The sequence below is a fragment of the Vombatus ursinus genome, unplaced genomic scaffold, assembly GCF_900497805.2.
Source record: "Vombatus ursinus unplaced genomic scaffold, bare-nosed wombat genome assembly UNPS02014801.1, whole genome shotgun sequence".
Taxonomy (NCBI): Eukaryota; Metazoa; Chordata; class Mammalia; order Diprotodontia; family Vombatidae; genus Vombatus; species Vombatus ursinus.
In genome coordinates, this window is record NW_020954579.1 from 2,278,890 (window position 1) to 2,297,263 (window position 18,374).

At 43.2% G+C, this 18,374-nt stretch overlaps 1 protein-coding gene across 3 annotated transcripts in view; it reads left to right on the forward strand.

The window, feature by feature from the left end:
- The window catches only part of PLXDC1 (plexin domain containing 1), a 107,692-nt gene that overhangs the window by 14,715 nt on the left and 74,603 nt on the right, over positions 1-18,374 (forward strand). For 2 of the 3 annotated variants that reach the window (XM_027872667.1, XM_027872668.1), the window contains exons 3-4: positions 14,519-14,662; positions 17,233-17,302. In XM_027872667.1, the coding sequence (XP_027728468.1) occupies positions 14,519-14,662; positions 17,233-17,302 (214 nt within the window). The remainder of the gene's footprint in view (positions 1-14,518; positions 14,663-17,232; positions 17,303-18,374) is intronic. The other variant, XM_027872669.1, reaches the window with a different exon arrangement.

An 18,374-nucleotide genomic window follows, 5' to 3' on the forward strand; every position in this document is an offset into this window, starting at 1 on the left:
AAACTTTTAATGATGGCACCAACATTCCTTCACTCACTCTTTTATCTATAGCGTCTGTACACTGTAGATAAAAGTTGGGCAAGCCTGAACCTCTGGCCTGATGCTAGGCTGATTGACTATACTGAGGTATTTGACTTGTATGTTTTGCATGCTATATGTAATAACTATTTAGTTGTTGTTGTTGTTCAGTTGTTTCAGTCATATCCAACTCTTTGTGACCCCATTTGGGGTTTTCTTGGCAATGATACTAAAGTGGTTTGCCATCTCCTTCTCTAGCTTATTTTACAGATGAGGAAACTGAGGCAAACAGGGTTAAGTGACTTGCCCAGAGTCACACAGCTAGGAAGCGTCTGATATCACATTTGAACTCGGGTCTTCCTAACTCCAGACTGGGCTCTCTATCCACTGCACCACCTAGTTGCCCTAATGCTTATTGAACTTTTAATGTCCACAGAACATTTTGAAGAGAGATAAAGTTGAGCTGCTAAGATATGGTCCCTTCCCTCATGGAACTTCTGGTTTAGCTGAGGATGAGACACAAATACAGATAACTATCATTCACAAGATTACATAAGCACATCAGAGAGCTACAAAAACAAATGTTAAAACAAAATGTCAAATCTAGAAGTGACCTCAGTGAGGGAAATCATGGAAAGAGGGAGACCTTGGAAGACTTCATGGAAGAAGAGGCATTTGAATAGAGCTTTAGGTAGGAATTCAATGGGCAAAGATGGAAATGGAGGGTATATATCCATATTTGTATTACCCAGTGTTATATATGTACCTGGGCTAAATCTTGAGCGGTGCTGCAGAATGCCTGAAGTTTCAGGGCTGGCTAGACAGTGATGACTATTTCATAAGTAATCGTGGCTTTGACAACACCTTCTGAACCCTCCCCATTCTCTCAGGATTGCCTGAATCAGTGGTTCTGGGTCCCTAGTAGTCAGCAGTAATAAGATTAATCCACCCAGTTCCAGGGAGGCAGCAGGCAACATGCTGAGTCCTGGGCCATATATTTTAATTGTCTCAAGACTTTTTTTTTTTTAAACCTATGAGAGCATTTCAGGGCTGGAGAGAAAATTGGTGTCCTTTCCTTTTCTTCCATTCTCCCCTGGTGTTAGCAAGGACAAGAGCTTGTTCTGTCTCTAGGAATTCTGAAGAGGTTGTTATATTCCTAAGGCCTTGGAAATCAAAACAATTTATAGTCATGTAAAAAATGTTCTAAATCATTAGGGATCATGATTTTTTTCAAAGCGCTTCCTTCCTTCCCTCAGAGGGTATGGGGAGCATGGATGAGACTTTTTTGTGAAGAAGAGGAAAGTATTACTATGGGGATTTCCATGGCATGATACTGGAATTGAAAATAGCGGAAATGTCCAATATAGATAGGGTTGGGGGGGGCTGCCTTTTGGGATTTGTAGCCCTCTCTCTGAGATCTCTCTTTTGAGAGACAAGGACAGGTCCCCAATATCCACGTTTTTATCTCTTCCAGTTCTGATACTCTGTCTTCCTAAAGCTCTGCCCTTTTCTCTGCACTGCCCACTCCAGTACCATATTCACATAGTGGTAGGGTCAGGGCACCTGGTACCCTTCAGGCAGGCTAGGAAACCAATTTTTCCTGGATACTTAACTAACAATCTCATGGAGGGGAGACAGAAAAGAGAAAGGCTGCCTTGTCCATAGGGGACATGGACCCAGAGGCAGGTTTGACGTTACATAAGAAAAGAAACTAATTAGGTCTGATGTGCAGGAAAAAAGCCCAGTCCTCTGAGGTACTGCTCTGGAGCGGGAGAATGGGGAGTAAAAGGATTGGAGGGGATTAGAGAGGCAGGGAGTGAAGTCAGTGCAGCTGAGCTCAGCCACAGACTCAGCTCTGGCATGCTGCCTCACCAGCAGGCTCATTTTAGCCCTACTCACCTATGCCAGCCTTCCCATTGGGAAACTGATGGAATGGGGTTGTATGTGTGTGTGTGTGTTTGTGCATGCCTGCATAGCTATGCATGTTTGAGTGTGTGTGTGTGTGTGTGTGTGTTTGTGCATGTCTGCATAGCTATGCATGTTTGAGTGTGTGTGTGTGTGTGTGTGTGTGTGTGTGTGCGCGCGTGCTCACAGAATTTCATGGTGGAGAGCAAAGTGGGTAGGTGCTCTGAATTACCAAACTCTACTAAAATACATCTGCAGTAAGACCCACTATCTAAGCCCATGACACATGAGTACACTTGGCTCATATTTACATGTGCGTGAATACTGCCTGTCTTTTTGGTCTTCTGGGACAATTCTCACGAGAGATCCATGTTTAAATTTCCGTCAGTTGTTGTTCAATCATATTTCAGTCACGTCTGACTCTTCATGATCCTATTTGGGATTTTCTTGGCAAAGCTACTGGAGTGGTTTGCCATTTCCTTCTCCAGCTCATTTTACAGATGAGGAAACAGAGGCAAACAGGGTTAAGTGACTTGCCCAGGGTCACAAAGCTAGTAAATATCTGAGGCCAGATCTGAACTCAGGGAGATGAGTCTTCCTGACTCCAGTCTGGTGCTGTGTGCACTATGGCGCCACCTAGCTGCCCTTCCCATCAGTGCACAGAAGCTTTTTTATGAAGATTTTCTATAAGCTCTCTGAAGGCAAAGACCATGTCTTACACCTCCTGTATTCCCCAGGATGTACAAGGAGATCCTAGACCTAGGCCATAAACTTTAAGAGACAAAAGGGACCTTGGAGATCACCTAATCCAACTCCTTCATTCCAGGAAAGATGAGGCTCAGAAGGATTCAATTATTTACCCCAAAGTCACATGGCTAAGTAAGGCTTAAAGCTGGGATTTTATCCCATGTTTTCTCACTCCAGATCCTAGGACCACAGATTTAGAGTTGAAAGGGACCATCATTTTTACAACTGAAATTCTGACGTAGGAAAGTTAAGTGACATACCCAAGGTCACACAGGTAATATCAGAGGTAGGATTTGAACCTAGATCCCAGAGCTGATTCCAGAGCTCTTTTCTTTAGCACCACTCTTCTTGTTTCTGGTTGTTCAGAGTAGCCTTCAGGTGTGCTGACTCCAGTGCCGAGAGATGACTGTTAAATTTTCAGTGTGAGCATTTACATCTCAGAAGTCAGCAAATGCTACAAATCAGGGGCAGGAAGGTGGCATCATAGTGTACAGAGTGCCAGGTCCGGATTCAGGAAGACTCTTCTGAGTTCAAATCTGGCCTCCAATGCTTCATAGCTGTGTGACCCTGGGCAAGCCCTTAACCCTGCTTGCCTCAGTTTCCTCATCTGTAAAATTAGCTGGAGAAGGAAATGGCAAATCACTCCAGTAGCTTTGCCAAGAAAACCCCAAAATGGGGTCACAAAGAGTCAGACACAACTGAAAAACAACTGAACAATAAACAAATCAGGGCTTGATTTATGGTTTTTTCAATTGTCTAAACTTAAGAAAGCAATGGGGCAAATGTTAATAATGCAGATTAAATTTAAAAGTTCTGGTTTTCTCTTCTGGCCAGAGCTGGTTGTTTAACATTTAACACTCTTCTCACCTGGGTCAGACTCTTCTCACAGGCCCTGCTTTTTGCCTCCCCTTCTCCCTGATTCTTTCCCTTGTCCTTCCCTTCCCTCTACCCCTCTTCCCACATGAGTATCAGACTCTACGGAGCCCAAAGACCAAGTTCCTCGTCTCTTTTTGTCGTGCATTTCTTCTAGCCTGTGAAAACCGATCTGGACAATAGCGTGGGCTGTGTTTATGAGAGCAGGGTAGAACTGGGGTGGGGAGGGTGGAGATAGAATCTGGGGGATAAAAGAGATCCCATCTTGGGGGGGAGGGGTTGGGGTAGTCCTTTTTTGGGAAACTTTCTTAATATCCCAACAAATAACCCAATCCTATTCCAGTTTACTCCAGAAGGAACTGGAATACACAGGCACTTTGCCTAGCAGCTTAGTTAGGGAAGGCATCAAGCCCTTTCCCAACTAGTGCCGTCTCTTCTCTTCCCCTACCCTGGCCATCTATATACACCCATTCCCCCAAACCACTCCTTTGTCAGAGGGAGAGGGGGAGAAAAAGGAGACAGAGAGAGATAAACTATGTTCTAGACACTTAATGTACTGTCTTCAGTTCATGAATTCAATGAAGTAGGCTCTGGGACAGAGATACACGTAAACCACACACAGAACTGCCCCTGAGCCCTTCGGACCTGGGGGCCTCAACTTCTTCCTTACCATTAATGGGCCTCCTTCTAAGCATATAGCCTAGCTTCAGTCCTTCCAAAGCCTAAAGAAAGGAGTTAGACCCTTGAACTTACTGGCTCTTCATACTCTGCCCCTACCCTTACCCTGGAGCCTCAGGGAGGCTCATTTAAAACTTGGGTTTGACTTACTTCTAGGATTTGGGTTTGACTTATTTCCCCAAAAGAGAGGAATTAGAAAGATACAATGTAGATCAAGTATAGGACAGCTATTTATTTCCTCTGTGCAAAAGAAGCCTTAAACGCAAAGGGCTTATAAGAGTGCATTGACAAGGCTTAAGATAGTCATCAATTATAACTGCTGTTATACTCTCACAGAAGTATAACATTAAAACATGAAGCATTTTGCAATAGACTTTTTGTGCCAATAATTCCTTTCAAGTCCTTGTGCTCTGATGAGCCAGGCTAGGAGCTGAGTTCATCCTCCTGCTGGGAGTAATCTTCTCCAATAAATGCAGCCATAGTTGTCTGGCCTCCCAGTGAAGAACACTGACCAAGGACTGAGTACCTCTTGAACTCTCAAAATAGCTTCTGATGCTAGAAATGTCCATCTCAGGATTACTGCTCAGTCACCTATACTCAGGGAAGAAACACAAAGCAGAAGAGGCAACTAGGACATTGATATCCAGTCGCAAACTCAGGTAGCTGAGCATATGGGCTGTGTGCACAGTGTGCCATTTCAGCTAGGGTTGGGGAGGGGAGCAGCCCCTTCCCCATTCCTCCAGGGAGAAGTTTGAAGAGTCCTAACATCTTGGGTAAACTGAGAGACTAGCAGAGAGGGTATGTCAGAGAAGGAGTCACTTCCTTTAAAGTACACTGAGTGCGTCACTCCTCCTTGATCAGTGGCCAAATCTCCTGGTGTAGATACATACACCCTTTGCTGCCATCACAGAGACAAGACAATCAACCAGGCAATTAATTTGTTTCATCATTCCAAATTTCCCAAGGCTTCACCACTGAGGCAGATAGGAGGAATCAAGACATCTCAACATATGCTTGATGGGCTGGTCCCTGAAAACCCAATCCCAGCCAAACAAAAGTCACATCAGACACAGGCCCTGCTTTCATGAAGTTTGTAATCTGCTCAGGAAGTATGGCACACACACACAAATAATCACAATACAAAACAATGTAGACTAATTGCATTAAAAACATTTAAAACAAAATTAAATGGAGATAGCATTTAACTTGGACTTCAAAGTATAGGTAAGACTCCAATAAGGTTGAGCAGAGAGGTAGGGGCAGATCTTCAACTAGCACCAGGTGAACAGGGCTTTGGCCCAAGGTGTAGATGTGTTGGGGGGCAGCTCCCTTGTTGGGACAGCATCCTTTCATATTTTCTCCCCCCATCTTCAACCTATTCTTCAGACCTAGGAACTAAATCATCATCCCTGGGGGATAATCTGGGCTGTGCTCACAGCCCTGGTGGGATGATCCTCTGCATTCCTATGCTAATAAGCCCCATCAGACTGTTTTCTAGGCTTCCAGGTCTCTTTGTCTCCTTCCCTTCCCTGACAACCAAATTCATTCCACGTGTAGTTTCAGTTAATAACAGCTCTGATCTCAGCCATTTTAATTTGTATTCTAATTATCTGTATTTTTGTCTAATAATATGTAGTTGACATTTCTGTTATGCCTTAGAGACTACATCATGTTTTACATACATTATTTCATTTGAACTTCAGAAAAACCTTCTGTGATAAGTAATACAAATGTTATCATTCCCATTTTATAGACGAGGAAATGGACATTCAGGAATTTTATGTGACTTGTCTATAACTGGTCAGTACCAGTGGGAGGATTTGAACTCTGAGCTTTCTCACTCCAAGTTCCACACCACTGTCCAGTAAGCCAGACTGCTCTTCCTTGTATTTACTAGCCTACAAATTCCTAAAGGGCAGAGATTATGCTGCCTGGTCTTTGTCTTCTTCCCAACAGCATAACACAGGACTTTGTACACTGTAGGTGCTTAATAAATGTTTGAATGAGTGAAAACAATCTGATTTCCTGGTTAGAGTCACACCAGCCAAGGCAATGTGACTTCCACCAGGACAGGTACCATGTTTTCCTTGAGGCAGGCTGTTTAAAAGAAGGAGATTTCTGTGGCCACTCCAAAAAACAGTTTAATGTGATAGAAAGAGTACTGACTTTATTGACAGAAGACTAAATTCTAATCTTAGCTCTGCTATTTATTATCTCTGTGACCTTGGACAGGTTTCTTCACCTTCCTGGGCCTCAGTTTCCAACTCTGTAAAATGTGAGTGTTTGGATTGGATGACCTCTAAGGTCCACCCCCAAATCCCATGATGCTAACCCAACCCTAGCAAGATAGTCCATCATCTCTGGACCCCATTTCCTGTGATATTATAATCTCTCTCTTGTCTAAAGGCAGAGTGCTTTTAGAATACCCTTCAAAGATATGTCACCTTTTTGTCCCTAGAATCACAAATTTTATGTTAAAAGGAACTTCAGGTCATCTATTACCATCCACTTATTTTAGATGAGAAAATTAAGGCCAAGAAGTTAAGTGAGTTGTCTAAGACCACACAGGTAGAATGTCCCAGAGCTGGGATTGAACCTCTGTCATCTGATTCCTAAGCCAGCATGCTGCCTGTGTCTGGTGGGGAGGATGAATGAGGTTTGAGAGCTAGTGGTCACTCTCTCCCTCTCCCTCTCCCACTCTCTGTTTACTTCTTCTCCTTGAACCTCCTAGTGTCCCATACATGGCCCACCTCTGCCCCCACTCCCCCCACCCCCGCTAAAGAGAGTAGAGAACCTGGTCCAGCCTCAACACCCTTAGCTCTTTCTTTCCTAATGATTAACCACAGTTTTGAGTCATTCCCAGAACAGAATCTGTTTCCCAGGATTTTGTTTCCTCCTATCCACCCACCTACCCCCCACAACATCCCTGGTGGAAACCAGAAACTCCTGCCTTGACTCATGCTTTCCAAGCTTTTTTTTTTTTTTTCAGCTGACGCTAATTCTGATGACTTGAGAGACGTGTGTGTGTATGGCAGGGTATGTCTTAGTAAGAGAGTCGACTTTATGGCAAATCACTTCTGTTCAAAAGATCTATTAAGTACTTACTATGTGCAGAGCATTATGCTGAGTTCCAGAAACATAAAAACAAAAATGCAAGAAAAGGTCTTGCCTACGGGAAGGGATGAGAGATGCTGAAACAGCCTCTCTTTGCTGTGGTAGAAGGAGGAAGGAAAAGGGAGAATAGCTAAATACAGGAGAGAGTCTTTTCTGTCCAGAGCAATTTTGATGAGGATAGACAACATTCATTTCAAAGGATTTTGAGTGAGAGGGCCTGGGTTTGAATGTTAACTCTGCTATCCTTCTCCTTCCCTCTCTCTCTCTCTCCTCTTCTCTCCCTCCCTCTTTCTGCTTCTCCTTCCCTCCCTCTCCCTTCCATCTCCCTCTCCCTCCTCCTCTCTCCTATCCTCTATCCCCCTTCCAGCCTCCCCTCCCTCCCTCTCTCCCTCCTTCTGTATTTCCCTCCCTCCTCTCTCTTTCTTTCCCTCTCCCTTCCACCTCCCCCTCTCCTTCCTCTTCTTTCTCTCCCTCTGTCCCCCTCTCTTTCCCTCTCACTTTCTCTCCCTCCTACTCTCTTTCCCTCCCTCTCTCTCTCTTTCTCCCCCCCCCCTTTCCTCCCTTCTCTCCTCCTCTCACGACTTACTCATTTTGCTTCTCTGGGCTTCAGTCTCCTCTTCCATAAAATGAAGGCATTGGATTATATCAGTGGGGCCAGCTAGTGCAAAGGTACAGAAATGAGAGAATAAAGTAGGTCAGTTCGGCTGAACCAGACGGCATATGAAAGGGAATAATGTATGAGTCTGGAAAGGTAGGTTGGAGCAGATTGCAAAAGGCTTTGCATGTTACATGGGGGCGTTTGAATTTTACCTTAGAGGGAAGATGGAACCACGGAAGCTTCTTGAACAGAGGGCTGAGATGGTCAAACAGTCCTTTAGGAAGATGGGTTTGGCAGGTGTGGAGGATGAAATGGAGAAGGGGAAGACTTAAGGCTGGAAGACCAACTAGGAGATTATTCAGATAATCTAGGCAAGAGGTAATAGTTACCAAGGAGGCTGGGTATGAGAGGAGAGAAGGGAAGAGAGGCAGGATGTACAGTTATCTTTTCTATATCAAGAGGGTTATCGGCATGGTGCCCCTGCAATCTGGACCATCCACATAAAAAAATTTTGGCCCTCCCTTAGTACCAGAGAAGAAGTCTGAATTTTTTCTTCTTCTTTAATGGGATGTCAACAATACCTTGTTGTAAAATTTGTGTTGACATTGTACAATACTATTTGGTGCATTTCTGAGTTTCTAAACTTTTATGTGTCATCTGCGGACCTTTGCATGTCTTCTGTGGCTTCCACAAAACTCCCCCAAAATTTGCATTTAATTTCTTATGCTGACCCAGGATATATCAAAATCCTCAATGGGGAAAGTCACAATGTAGAAGGAATAACTGTATAGTAGTGGTAGAATCACTAACATTTGGCTACTGATTGGAAAGGTGGAGTAAGGGAGAGGGAAGAGTTGAGGATGACTCCATGGTTATTAGTGACTAGAACAATGATCATACCCACAACAGAAATAGCAATATGAGGAAGAGGTATGGATTTTGGGGAAAAGATAGTGAGTTCTGTTATAGAAATATTGAGTTTCACATACCTACAGGACATGCAGTTGGAAATAGGCAGTTGGTGATAAAGGGCTAATCTCAGGAGAGATTAGGATATATAGACCTGGGACCCATCTGCTTGGAAAGAACAGAATCTGTGGGATTTGGTGAGATCATTAAGATATGGGGTGTAGACAGTGGATTGATGTAGTGATCAGAATTGGATGAGGTTAATCCTTGGAAGATTTTCCTGGAGGAAAGAGGGAGAGTTATGAGCTAGGTTTGGGAAAGAAGAGGGAAGAAATATGGATTGGCAAAGGAGGGAAGGTATCTTTGGTGGGGATAGAACGCTGGTGAAAAACCAAAGCAGAACTGTAACTAGCAATTTTTAGGCCAGAGAAAGGAGCATAAATCTCCTTTTTCATGGCAAATGTCATGAAACAGTGACCTCAAATGTCCTGCTGAGGAGGCCACTGGGGTGGGCAGGAAGGGGATGGGGAGGAGCAGGCTGAAGGAGAGCTCACAGCCCTCTGAAGACTTCCTCTTTGAACTTCTTAGTTTTCTTAACTACATGCTAAGCTCATTTGTTTCTGTACTGCTGAAGGAAGGAAAGTGCCATTAGTACTCTCTGAATTTTGGGGACAAAGCCCCAACTGCCTCACTCTAGTTATGACTCTGGGCATGAATGACTGACTAGCTAGAGGTAGTACATTCCTAGTAGCAGAATCAGAGGGGAACACGTTTAGGGTTTGAGGTATTCTGTGAACAGGCAGTGGATAGAATACTGGACTTGGAATCAGGAAGACTTGGATTTAAACTCCACTTGAAGATCCTGAGTAACAGCAAGAAAAAGATCAGCACATTTTTTTTTAGGGAAGAAGGTTTATATCCAATATTGCTTCTAGTGGCATCCTGGGCTCAGGCTGCTACTGCTTCTCCCTGCCTTAGAAAAGGGCAAATAGTGCTGGTTCCCTCCTCAGACATTGAGTAGCGAGCTTCCCTAGAGCTAATTCACCTCCAGCACTTAGCACCATGTCTATGTGTTGTAAGTGTTTCTTTCTCTTCCTTCTTTCATCCTTTTCTTCCTTCCTTCCTCCTTCCCTCCCTCCTTTTCTTCATTTCTTTCTTTTCCCTTCCTCCCTTTCTCTTCCTTCCTTCTTTCTTTCTTTCCTCCCTTCTTCCCTTTCTCCCTCCCTCCCTCCCTTTCTTCATTTTTCTTCCTTCCTTGTTTCTTTCTTCCCTTCCTCCCTTTCTCCCTCCCTTTCTTCATTTTTCTTTCTTCCTTCTTTCTTTTTTACTTTTTCCCTTCCTCCCTTTTTCTTTCTTCTCTCTATCTTTCCTTCCTCCCTCCCTCCCTTTCTTCATTTTTCTTCCTTCATTCTTTCTTTCTTCCCTTCCTCCCTTTCTCCCTCCCTTTCTTCATTTTACTTTCTTCCTTCTTTCTTTTTTCCTTTTTCCCTTCCTCCCTTTCTCTTTCTTCTTTCCATCTTTCCTTCCTCCTTCCCTTTCTTTCTTCCTTTTTTTCCTTCCTCTCTTCTCTTCTCTCTCTCTCTCTCTCTCTCTCTCTCTCTCTCTCTCTCTCTCTCTCTCTCTCTCTCTCTCTTTCTCTCTTTCTCTCTTTCTCTCTCTCCAAAGGGAACTGACCTGGCCTCTTTTTGGCTGATGGATTGGAGCAGAGAAAGAATTCTTCTTTTCCAGGAGCTTATTCTTGCTGCCATGGCTAGGGAAGGCCCAGCCTCCCACAGGGATCTAGACAAGGTTGGGATCACACTGATGAAGGTTGGCAGTGAGAACATTGTCTCTCTGGGGAGAAGCTTGCCCTGGCTCAACTCTCTTGCCATGCTGGCCCCAGCAGCCACCTCTTGGCAGCCTGATTAATGACCCATATTGGAAAGTTTGTCCCATGCACCCCCTCCATCAGTCTCGAGGCCACTTTCTTTCTCCTTCCTACATCCCTGAGAATCTGCTCCCCCTCCTTTGCATACAGTTCATATCATTGCCCAGCCTGATCCTCCCATCTTCTTCCTCCCTATGAGCTTCCACTCCTTTCTTCCAGCTCACTTATATCTTCTCACATTCAAATCTGGTTTTGAGATTCCCCTCTTTCCAGAAGACTTCTTGGATTAACTCCAATCTTTTTTGCTTATTCCTTTCCTCTTCATTCCCCTGGCATTGATGCCTGCAGTCTGCACTCAGTGTTCCTTGTCTGAATGACTTTATCTTTGGATCCAGAGCATGTATCCAATCTCCTCCTCTGACAAGGAGCTCCCTGAGGGTAAGCAAATACCAGGTCTCTCCTCAGAGCCTGGGGGATTCCCTTAGGTCAGGGGCTATATTTCCTCTGTCAAACTAGAAGCTCCTTGCTTAGACCAAGAACTCCAAGAAGTGAAAGACTATGTTGCTTCCTCCAGAATCCCAGTTCCCTCAGAGGGTACTCAGGGTGGGGTTCTGGAGGATGGATGAGGAGTACTTGGCCATACTTTCCTGGAGTGCCAGAACTAGAAAGAAGCATAGTGGTCAGCTGGTCCAACCTATTAGTCTTCCAGAGACCCCTCTGGAATCTAGAATCTGGAGATTAATGCCAAGAAAGAAGTGACTTGCTGAAGGTCATATGTGATGAATTAGCAGCAGACTTGAGGCAATAGCCCAGCTCTCCTGTGTTCCAGTTCAGAGGTCTTTACAAAAATCTTTCCACACTTCCTCTTACCTAACACTGAATGGCAGAGCTATGCTGAGGCCCAGGAAAGACTTAGAAATAGGACAAGTTTCCCTTGCCCCAGGGAATGATTGGGTGGAATTTTCAGATCTGATGTGAAGTATTATAAAACTTACCAAACCAAGATCTGCCCTATGTACTTCTGGCCTCAGTGATGCTAAGGAGTTACTAGAAGGAGGTAAGGAGAGAGTTTAAAATTCACCAGGTACAGCGGAACCTATGCTAAGTGCCTAGATTTGGGAGAAAGCTTCCTGTTTGCCCCTCTCCAGCAGTGGAAGGGGGAGAGACTTAGTTACAAAGACCTGAACTCCTAGTGACTGGGTATGCTGGAACTGTACTCAGAATGCTTTGGGGATTTGGTATAAGGCTAGTATCATTCCTCATTGGGCCAAATCCAGTAAGATTAAATTTAACAGAGATAAATATGGCCTTATACTAGTGTTGAAAGAATCAATGCTCCAAATATAAAACAGGCAAGGTCAGTCAATAACAAAGCAGGAGATCCTACTTTCTTTTTTTTTTAATTCAATATTTTTTTATGTCTCCTTTACCAAGCTGTTGATTCATTTTTCATGATTTCCTTATATCACTCTCATTTCTCTTCCCAATTTTTCCTCTACCTCTCCTGATTTCTACCTATACTTGATTTTCAAAATCCTTTTTGAGCTCTTCCATGGCCTGAGACCAATTCATATTTTTCTTTTTCTTTTTTGATTTGGCAATCAGGGTTAAGTGACTTGCCCAGGGTCACACAGCTACTGAATATCAAGTGTCTGAGGCTGGGTTTGAGCTGAGGTCCTCCTGACTCCAAGGCCAGAGCTCTATCCACTGTGCCACCTAGCTGCCCCTAGAAGATCCTACTTTTAAGAAACTCCTGATCTATTATATAGGAGAGACAACATGTAAACAACTATCTGAAAATGGTAGTGGATTGAGTCAAGTGTGTCATGGCAGCCAAGAAGCAAATGCGATATTAGGCTGCATGAACAAAGGAATATTGTTCAGGAATCTGGTCCTGGTCTCTCTTGAGCTCCAGTCTCACATCACTAATTGCCTATTGGCTGTTTTCAATTGGATGCTTGGATGTCCAGTAGGTATCTCAAACTCAACTTGTCCAAATAGAAGTCACCATCTTTTGTCCCAAACCCATCCCTCTTCTTACTTTCCTTTTTTTTTTTTGAGGCAAACAGGGTTAAGTGACTTGCCCAGGGTCACATAGCTAGTAAGTGTCTGACCCTGGATTTGAACTCAGGTCCTCCTGATTCCAGGGCCAGTGCTCTATCAACTGCACCACCTCTTCTTACTTTCATTTTTCTCTTGGGGCATCACTATCCTTCCTAAGATCTAAACCTTGGGGTCATCTTTTACCCCTCACTTGCCCTTACCTACCATGTCCAATCAGTTGCCATGTACCTTAATAACATTCTTCAAATCTGTCATCTTCTCTCTGCTTATACTACCATCACCTTAGTTCAAGTCCCTATGATGTCTCTCCTATGCTATTGCAGGAGACTCTTAATAAGTCTCTGCCTTAAGTCTCTCCTCTCTGTGGAAGCCCACCTTCCACATAGTTGCCACTGTAACAATTTTAAAACATGGGTCTTACCATGTCATTTCCATTCATAATTAGTTCCAATGGTTCCCTATTTCCTTTGGGATCAGATACAACCTCCTGTGTTTGGCATTTAAAGCCCTTCACAACCTGGTTCCTGCTTACCTCCTTACCTCCTTACCTCCTCCTATTAGAATTCCTAGCTTCCACCAAATCTCAGGCAGCTAGGTGGCGCCATAGTGCATAGAGAGCCGGGACTCCTCTTTCTGAGTTCAAATCTGGCCTCAGACATTTACTAGCTGTGTGACTTAATCCTGTTGGCCTCAGTTAACTCATCTGTAAAATGAGCTAGAGAAAGAAATGGCAAAGACCACTGCAGTATCTCTGCCAAGAAAATCCCAAATGGGGTCACGATGAGTAAGACACGAATTAACAACACCACCAAATCTCAGTTTAAATGCCATTTCCTGATGTCTTTGCTATTTCTCCTTTCCCCCAAATGCTAGTGCCTTCCCTGCAATTACCTTGCATCTGGAGGAGTGGGCTATGTATACTTATGCAGGGTGTCCCAAAAGTCTTAGGGTAGTCTTAAGTCTTAAAAGCTTAAAACTGCCCCAAGACTTTTGGTACAACCTGTAATCTGTACGTTATCTTTCCCAATAGAACATAAGTTTTTTGAGGGTTCAGATTGTCTCACTTTTGTCTTTGTGTCCCTAGTACCTAATATAGTACCTGACATTTGGTGGGTATTTGGCAAATTCTTGCTGATTGGTTGAATAAAGAGCTTATTAAGAAAAGAATCCAATTATACTCTGCCCTAAACAGACCACATATGGAGTATTATGTTTAGTTTTGGATGCCACATTCTAGGTAGGAGAAGAGAGAGAAGAAAAGGGAAAGAGGAAGGGTAAAGAGAGAGAGGGGAAGTGAGAGGGAGGGAGGAAGGAAGGGAGGAAAGGAGGGAGGAAGGAAGAGAGGGAAGGAGGGAGGAAAGAAGGAAGGAAAGAAAGATTTGAGAAGGAAGCACTGAAGAATACAGCCTCATGTCTATCTCAGAAATCTTGAATGGGGCACGTCTTTTACCCTGTTGTTTGGGGATCATCTCCTACTGTTACGTGCTCCTCACCTACACCGTACTGATGTTCCTTGTTCTTAACTTAATCATAGAATCATAGATTTAGAGCTGGAAGTCATCTTAGAAGTCATCTATTTAAACTCCTCATTTTACGTATGAGGAAACTGAGCCCCAAAGGAGTTCACTAAGTGATTTGCTTAAGGTCACACAGGTGGTAAGTTGGCAAAACCAGTACTGGAAGCTTGGTCCTTTGACTGTACATCCAGAATGCTTTTGTCCCGCTGTTTCTTGGACTGTTGACAGGAGGACAACCACAGCTACTACATTTCTCGAATGTACGGCCCCAACGAGCCCCGGACTCGAGAGTTGTGGGTAGATGTGGCAGAAGCCAACAGAAGTCAGGTCACAGTCCATGGGATCCTTTCCAATACCCACCGGCAAGCTTCGGTGAGTGCCCCCAAGGCATCTTCTCTCTTTCCCTGATCCCCATCCCTGCAGTGGGGGCATATCAGAACAGCCCCACTCCCCATCACTCCTCCAGGCCACAGGGCTTAGAACCCTAAAACATGGGAGAGTAGAACTTGAAAGGTTCTTAGAGATGACCTAATCCATCCCCCCTCATTCTACAGCAGAGGCCCAAAGAAAGGAATGACTTGACCCAAAGTCACATAATTAGTTAGAGGTATAATTAGGATGAGAGTGTACTTTTTCTGACTCCCAGTACAATAGATCTAGAGCAGCTAGGTGGCACAGTGGATAGAGTTTCAGGTTGAAGTCAGGAAGACTCATCTTCCTGAGTTCAAATCCAGCCTCAGACACTCACTAACTGTGTGGCCCTGGGCAAGTCACTTAACCCTGTTTGTCTCAGTTCCCTCATCTGTAAAATAAGCTGAAGAAGGAAATGGCAAACCACTCCAGTATCTTTGCCAAGAAAACCCAAATGGGGTCGTGAAGAGTCAGACATTACTGAACAACAACAGACTTAGTCTACCTTTAGCAATTCTCAGACTTTAGCACATGCCATTTTCTACTATAGGCTTCATGACAATTCAGGCAACTGTAATCAAAGCTCAAAACAATAGTAAATTACAGTCCCAATAATTTTTACCTTAAATAGAAAAATTTCACTAGCCACAACTTAGGACCTGAATATCTTTCCTGGTGTTTTGCTAACAGTTAACATTGCATTTATCATTTACTTATAAATTAAACTATCCATAGTCTGGGGCTTCAGACATACAACAAATACCTGATAGTTGACTCATCATTAATATGCTGAAGCTACATCTTTAAACCACCATATACATGTCCATAGTAGCCAAGAATTTCAAATTAAAATTCACTATTAAACATTATTATTATCATTATCTGTTTTAAAACAAATATGCCTTATTAAATATTTAATAGTTTTCAAATATCTATTTTTTTATCACATCCTTTTAAAAGCCCAATTCATAGTCTAACAGCATCCAGATTGAAAGGGAAGTTGTTTTGTCTAACAGTATTTCTGTTACAAAGGTCTCTCAAATTTTACAATATAAGAAAATTTAGAAATACAATAATAACACAAACCATTTCATGTATTTAAACCATGAAAGAAAACTTCAGATGACATCAATTGCATTTCCAAATTATCCCATATAAAAGTCATTAATCTTTATACCTTTAGCATTTTAAACTCATTTTAGAGTTTCAGGCATGGAATAATTACATTCAATTAAAGAAATAATAATAATGCAGTGCTTAGCATATGCCAATTACTGTTAAGCACTTTACAATCATTATATTATTTTGATCCTCACAACAACTTCAGGAGGTAGGTACCATGATTATTTTTCTCTTTACATATCAGGAAAGTGGGGCAAATAGAAATAAAATAACTTGCTTAAGATTGCACAACTAGTAAACGGTACCTAGTTCTTTGAATAGTTTGTTTAAATAATGAGTATATTCAATTTTACAAGGTAGTAATGGAATTGCCCAGTTTCTTTCTTGTCCTCTTCTGAACTTCTTTGTTTCCTTCCATGTGCCTTTTTTAAAATGGCAACCTTTCTTCAATCCCCAGTCACTGAATGGCATATAATAACACTAATCATCATAATGGCCAATATAATGGCCTTGGAGATATGGAGACCTAGGCACCCATCCCACTTCTGACACCATTACAATCTTTGTGGCTGTAGGCAAGTTACTGAACCTCACTCACTGAAACTCATGTTCCCCATCTGTAAAATGGAAACATAGGGTCATAGCCTTAGAGTTAGAAGAGGTCAAAGAGGCCATTTAGTTTAATCCCCTTATTTTACTTTTGAGGAAACAAAGACCCAGGGAAGTTAAGTGACTTGCCCAAAGTCATACAGGTAGTATGTCAGTGGGAGAATTTGATCCCACGTCCTCTGACTTTAGAGCTATTGTACTTTCTTCTCTCCCAACTATAGTGCCTATGTCACAGGGTTATTACGAGATTCAAAGGAAATAAGGAAAGAAACTTTACTCTGTAAAGATGATGATGATTACAACTTCCTCATAACAACCCCACCCCCACCTCAGCAGTACAGGCATTGTTATCTCCATTTTACAGACTAGAAAATGCATAGTAATAAAGCAATTTTCCCAAGGTCACCCAGCAAGTAAGAAGCAACATTTGAGTACCTTGCTCAGGACTTGACAATTAGTCAGTCATTGGTTCCTGTTTTAAAGTAAATATCTTTCTTTACTACTGGGTAGTAGAGAGAACAGTATTTCCATCAGTATATTTCGTCATGTAACTAGGGGGCCAGGATAGACTCTGGTGCTATATGGTCTGTCAAAGAGAGAAGGGCACAACGATGGCCTGAATATTCCTCCCCAACCCCTGCCAATGACCGGGCATCACAGGGGTGTTCCTGCCCAACTGTAGAGAGGCTGAGCTCCCTGCCTTTGCAGGTTAAATGGAATTTGGGACCTGTGAGAGCCATTGGTCTTTTTCCTTGCCCCTCATGTCCATGCTGACTCTCTCTCTCTCCCATCCCCCACAGAGAGTGGTCCTGTCCTTTGATTTCCCATTCTATGGCCATCATCTGCGGCAGATTACCATAGCAACCGGAGGTAAGGCTGTGACTGGGAACAGCCAGTAAGTGGGTGGGCTGTGGGGGCTGGGGGGTTTCTCCCTAGTGACTTTCCCTGGAGAGGCATTGTAATAGATATGCAGGGGAGGGGAGGGTGCAAGCTTGGTTCCTTCAGTGAACTGATTCTCCATAGGGAATGAGGGAGAGAAGGACAAAGAAAAGGAGTGATACAGGAAGGGAGGGACAGAGGGAGGGAGGTGGATTCTCAGGGTAGTACTCTGGTGTTCAGAATTCTGAGAAAGAGTTGCTTTTTGCATGTTTCTATGTTTGGATATTAGTGTTCATGTATCTCTCTATTTTTTGTTTTGTTGTTCAATTGTTTCCAACTCTTTGTGACCCCATGTACCATAGCACACCAGGCCCTTCTATTTTCCACTATCACTTGAAGTCTGTCCAAGTTTATGTTCATTGTTTCCATGACACCATCTATGCATCTCATCCTGTGCCATCCCCTTTTCCTTTTGCCTTCAATCTTTCCCAACATCGGGGTTTTTTCTAATGAATCCTGTCTTCTCCTTATGGGGCCGAAGTATTTAAGCTTCAGCTTCAGTATTTGACCTTCCGATGAATTAGCCTGAATTAGTTTCTTTAATTATTGACTGATTTGATCTCCTTGCTGTCCATATATCTATGTGAGTGCATATGGTAGGAAGTAGTGGGAGGATGGGAATGAGGAGAGAGAGGGAACGTATATAATCCATGGAGCAGTCTGTTTCCCTGGCACCTTGACCCAAGAGCCTCTGCCTTCTATTGTGTTGGGGATGGGGCAAAAAATAAGAAACCTATGTTTGATTTCTGCCTGTTTCCCCAGTCTTCTCTACACATCACCTGAGTGGAGGGGGGATCTTTCCTGTGTCCTGTGCTCCATTCCACATCTGTCAGGCAGAGAAAGTTGGGATTTACTCAGAAACAGACTCAGAGATCCCCTTCCTTTCTACCTACCTTCTTTTCTTCCTTCATTCCTTTCTTTTTTTCTTTCTTCCTTCCTTCCCTCCCTCCCTTTCTTTCTTTCTTTCTTTCTTTCTTTCTTTCTTTCTTTCTTTCTTTCTTTC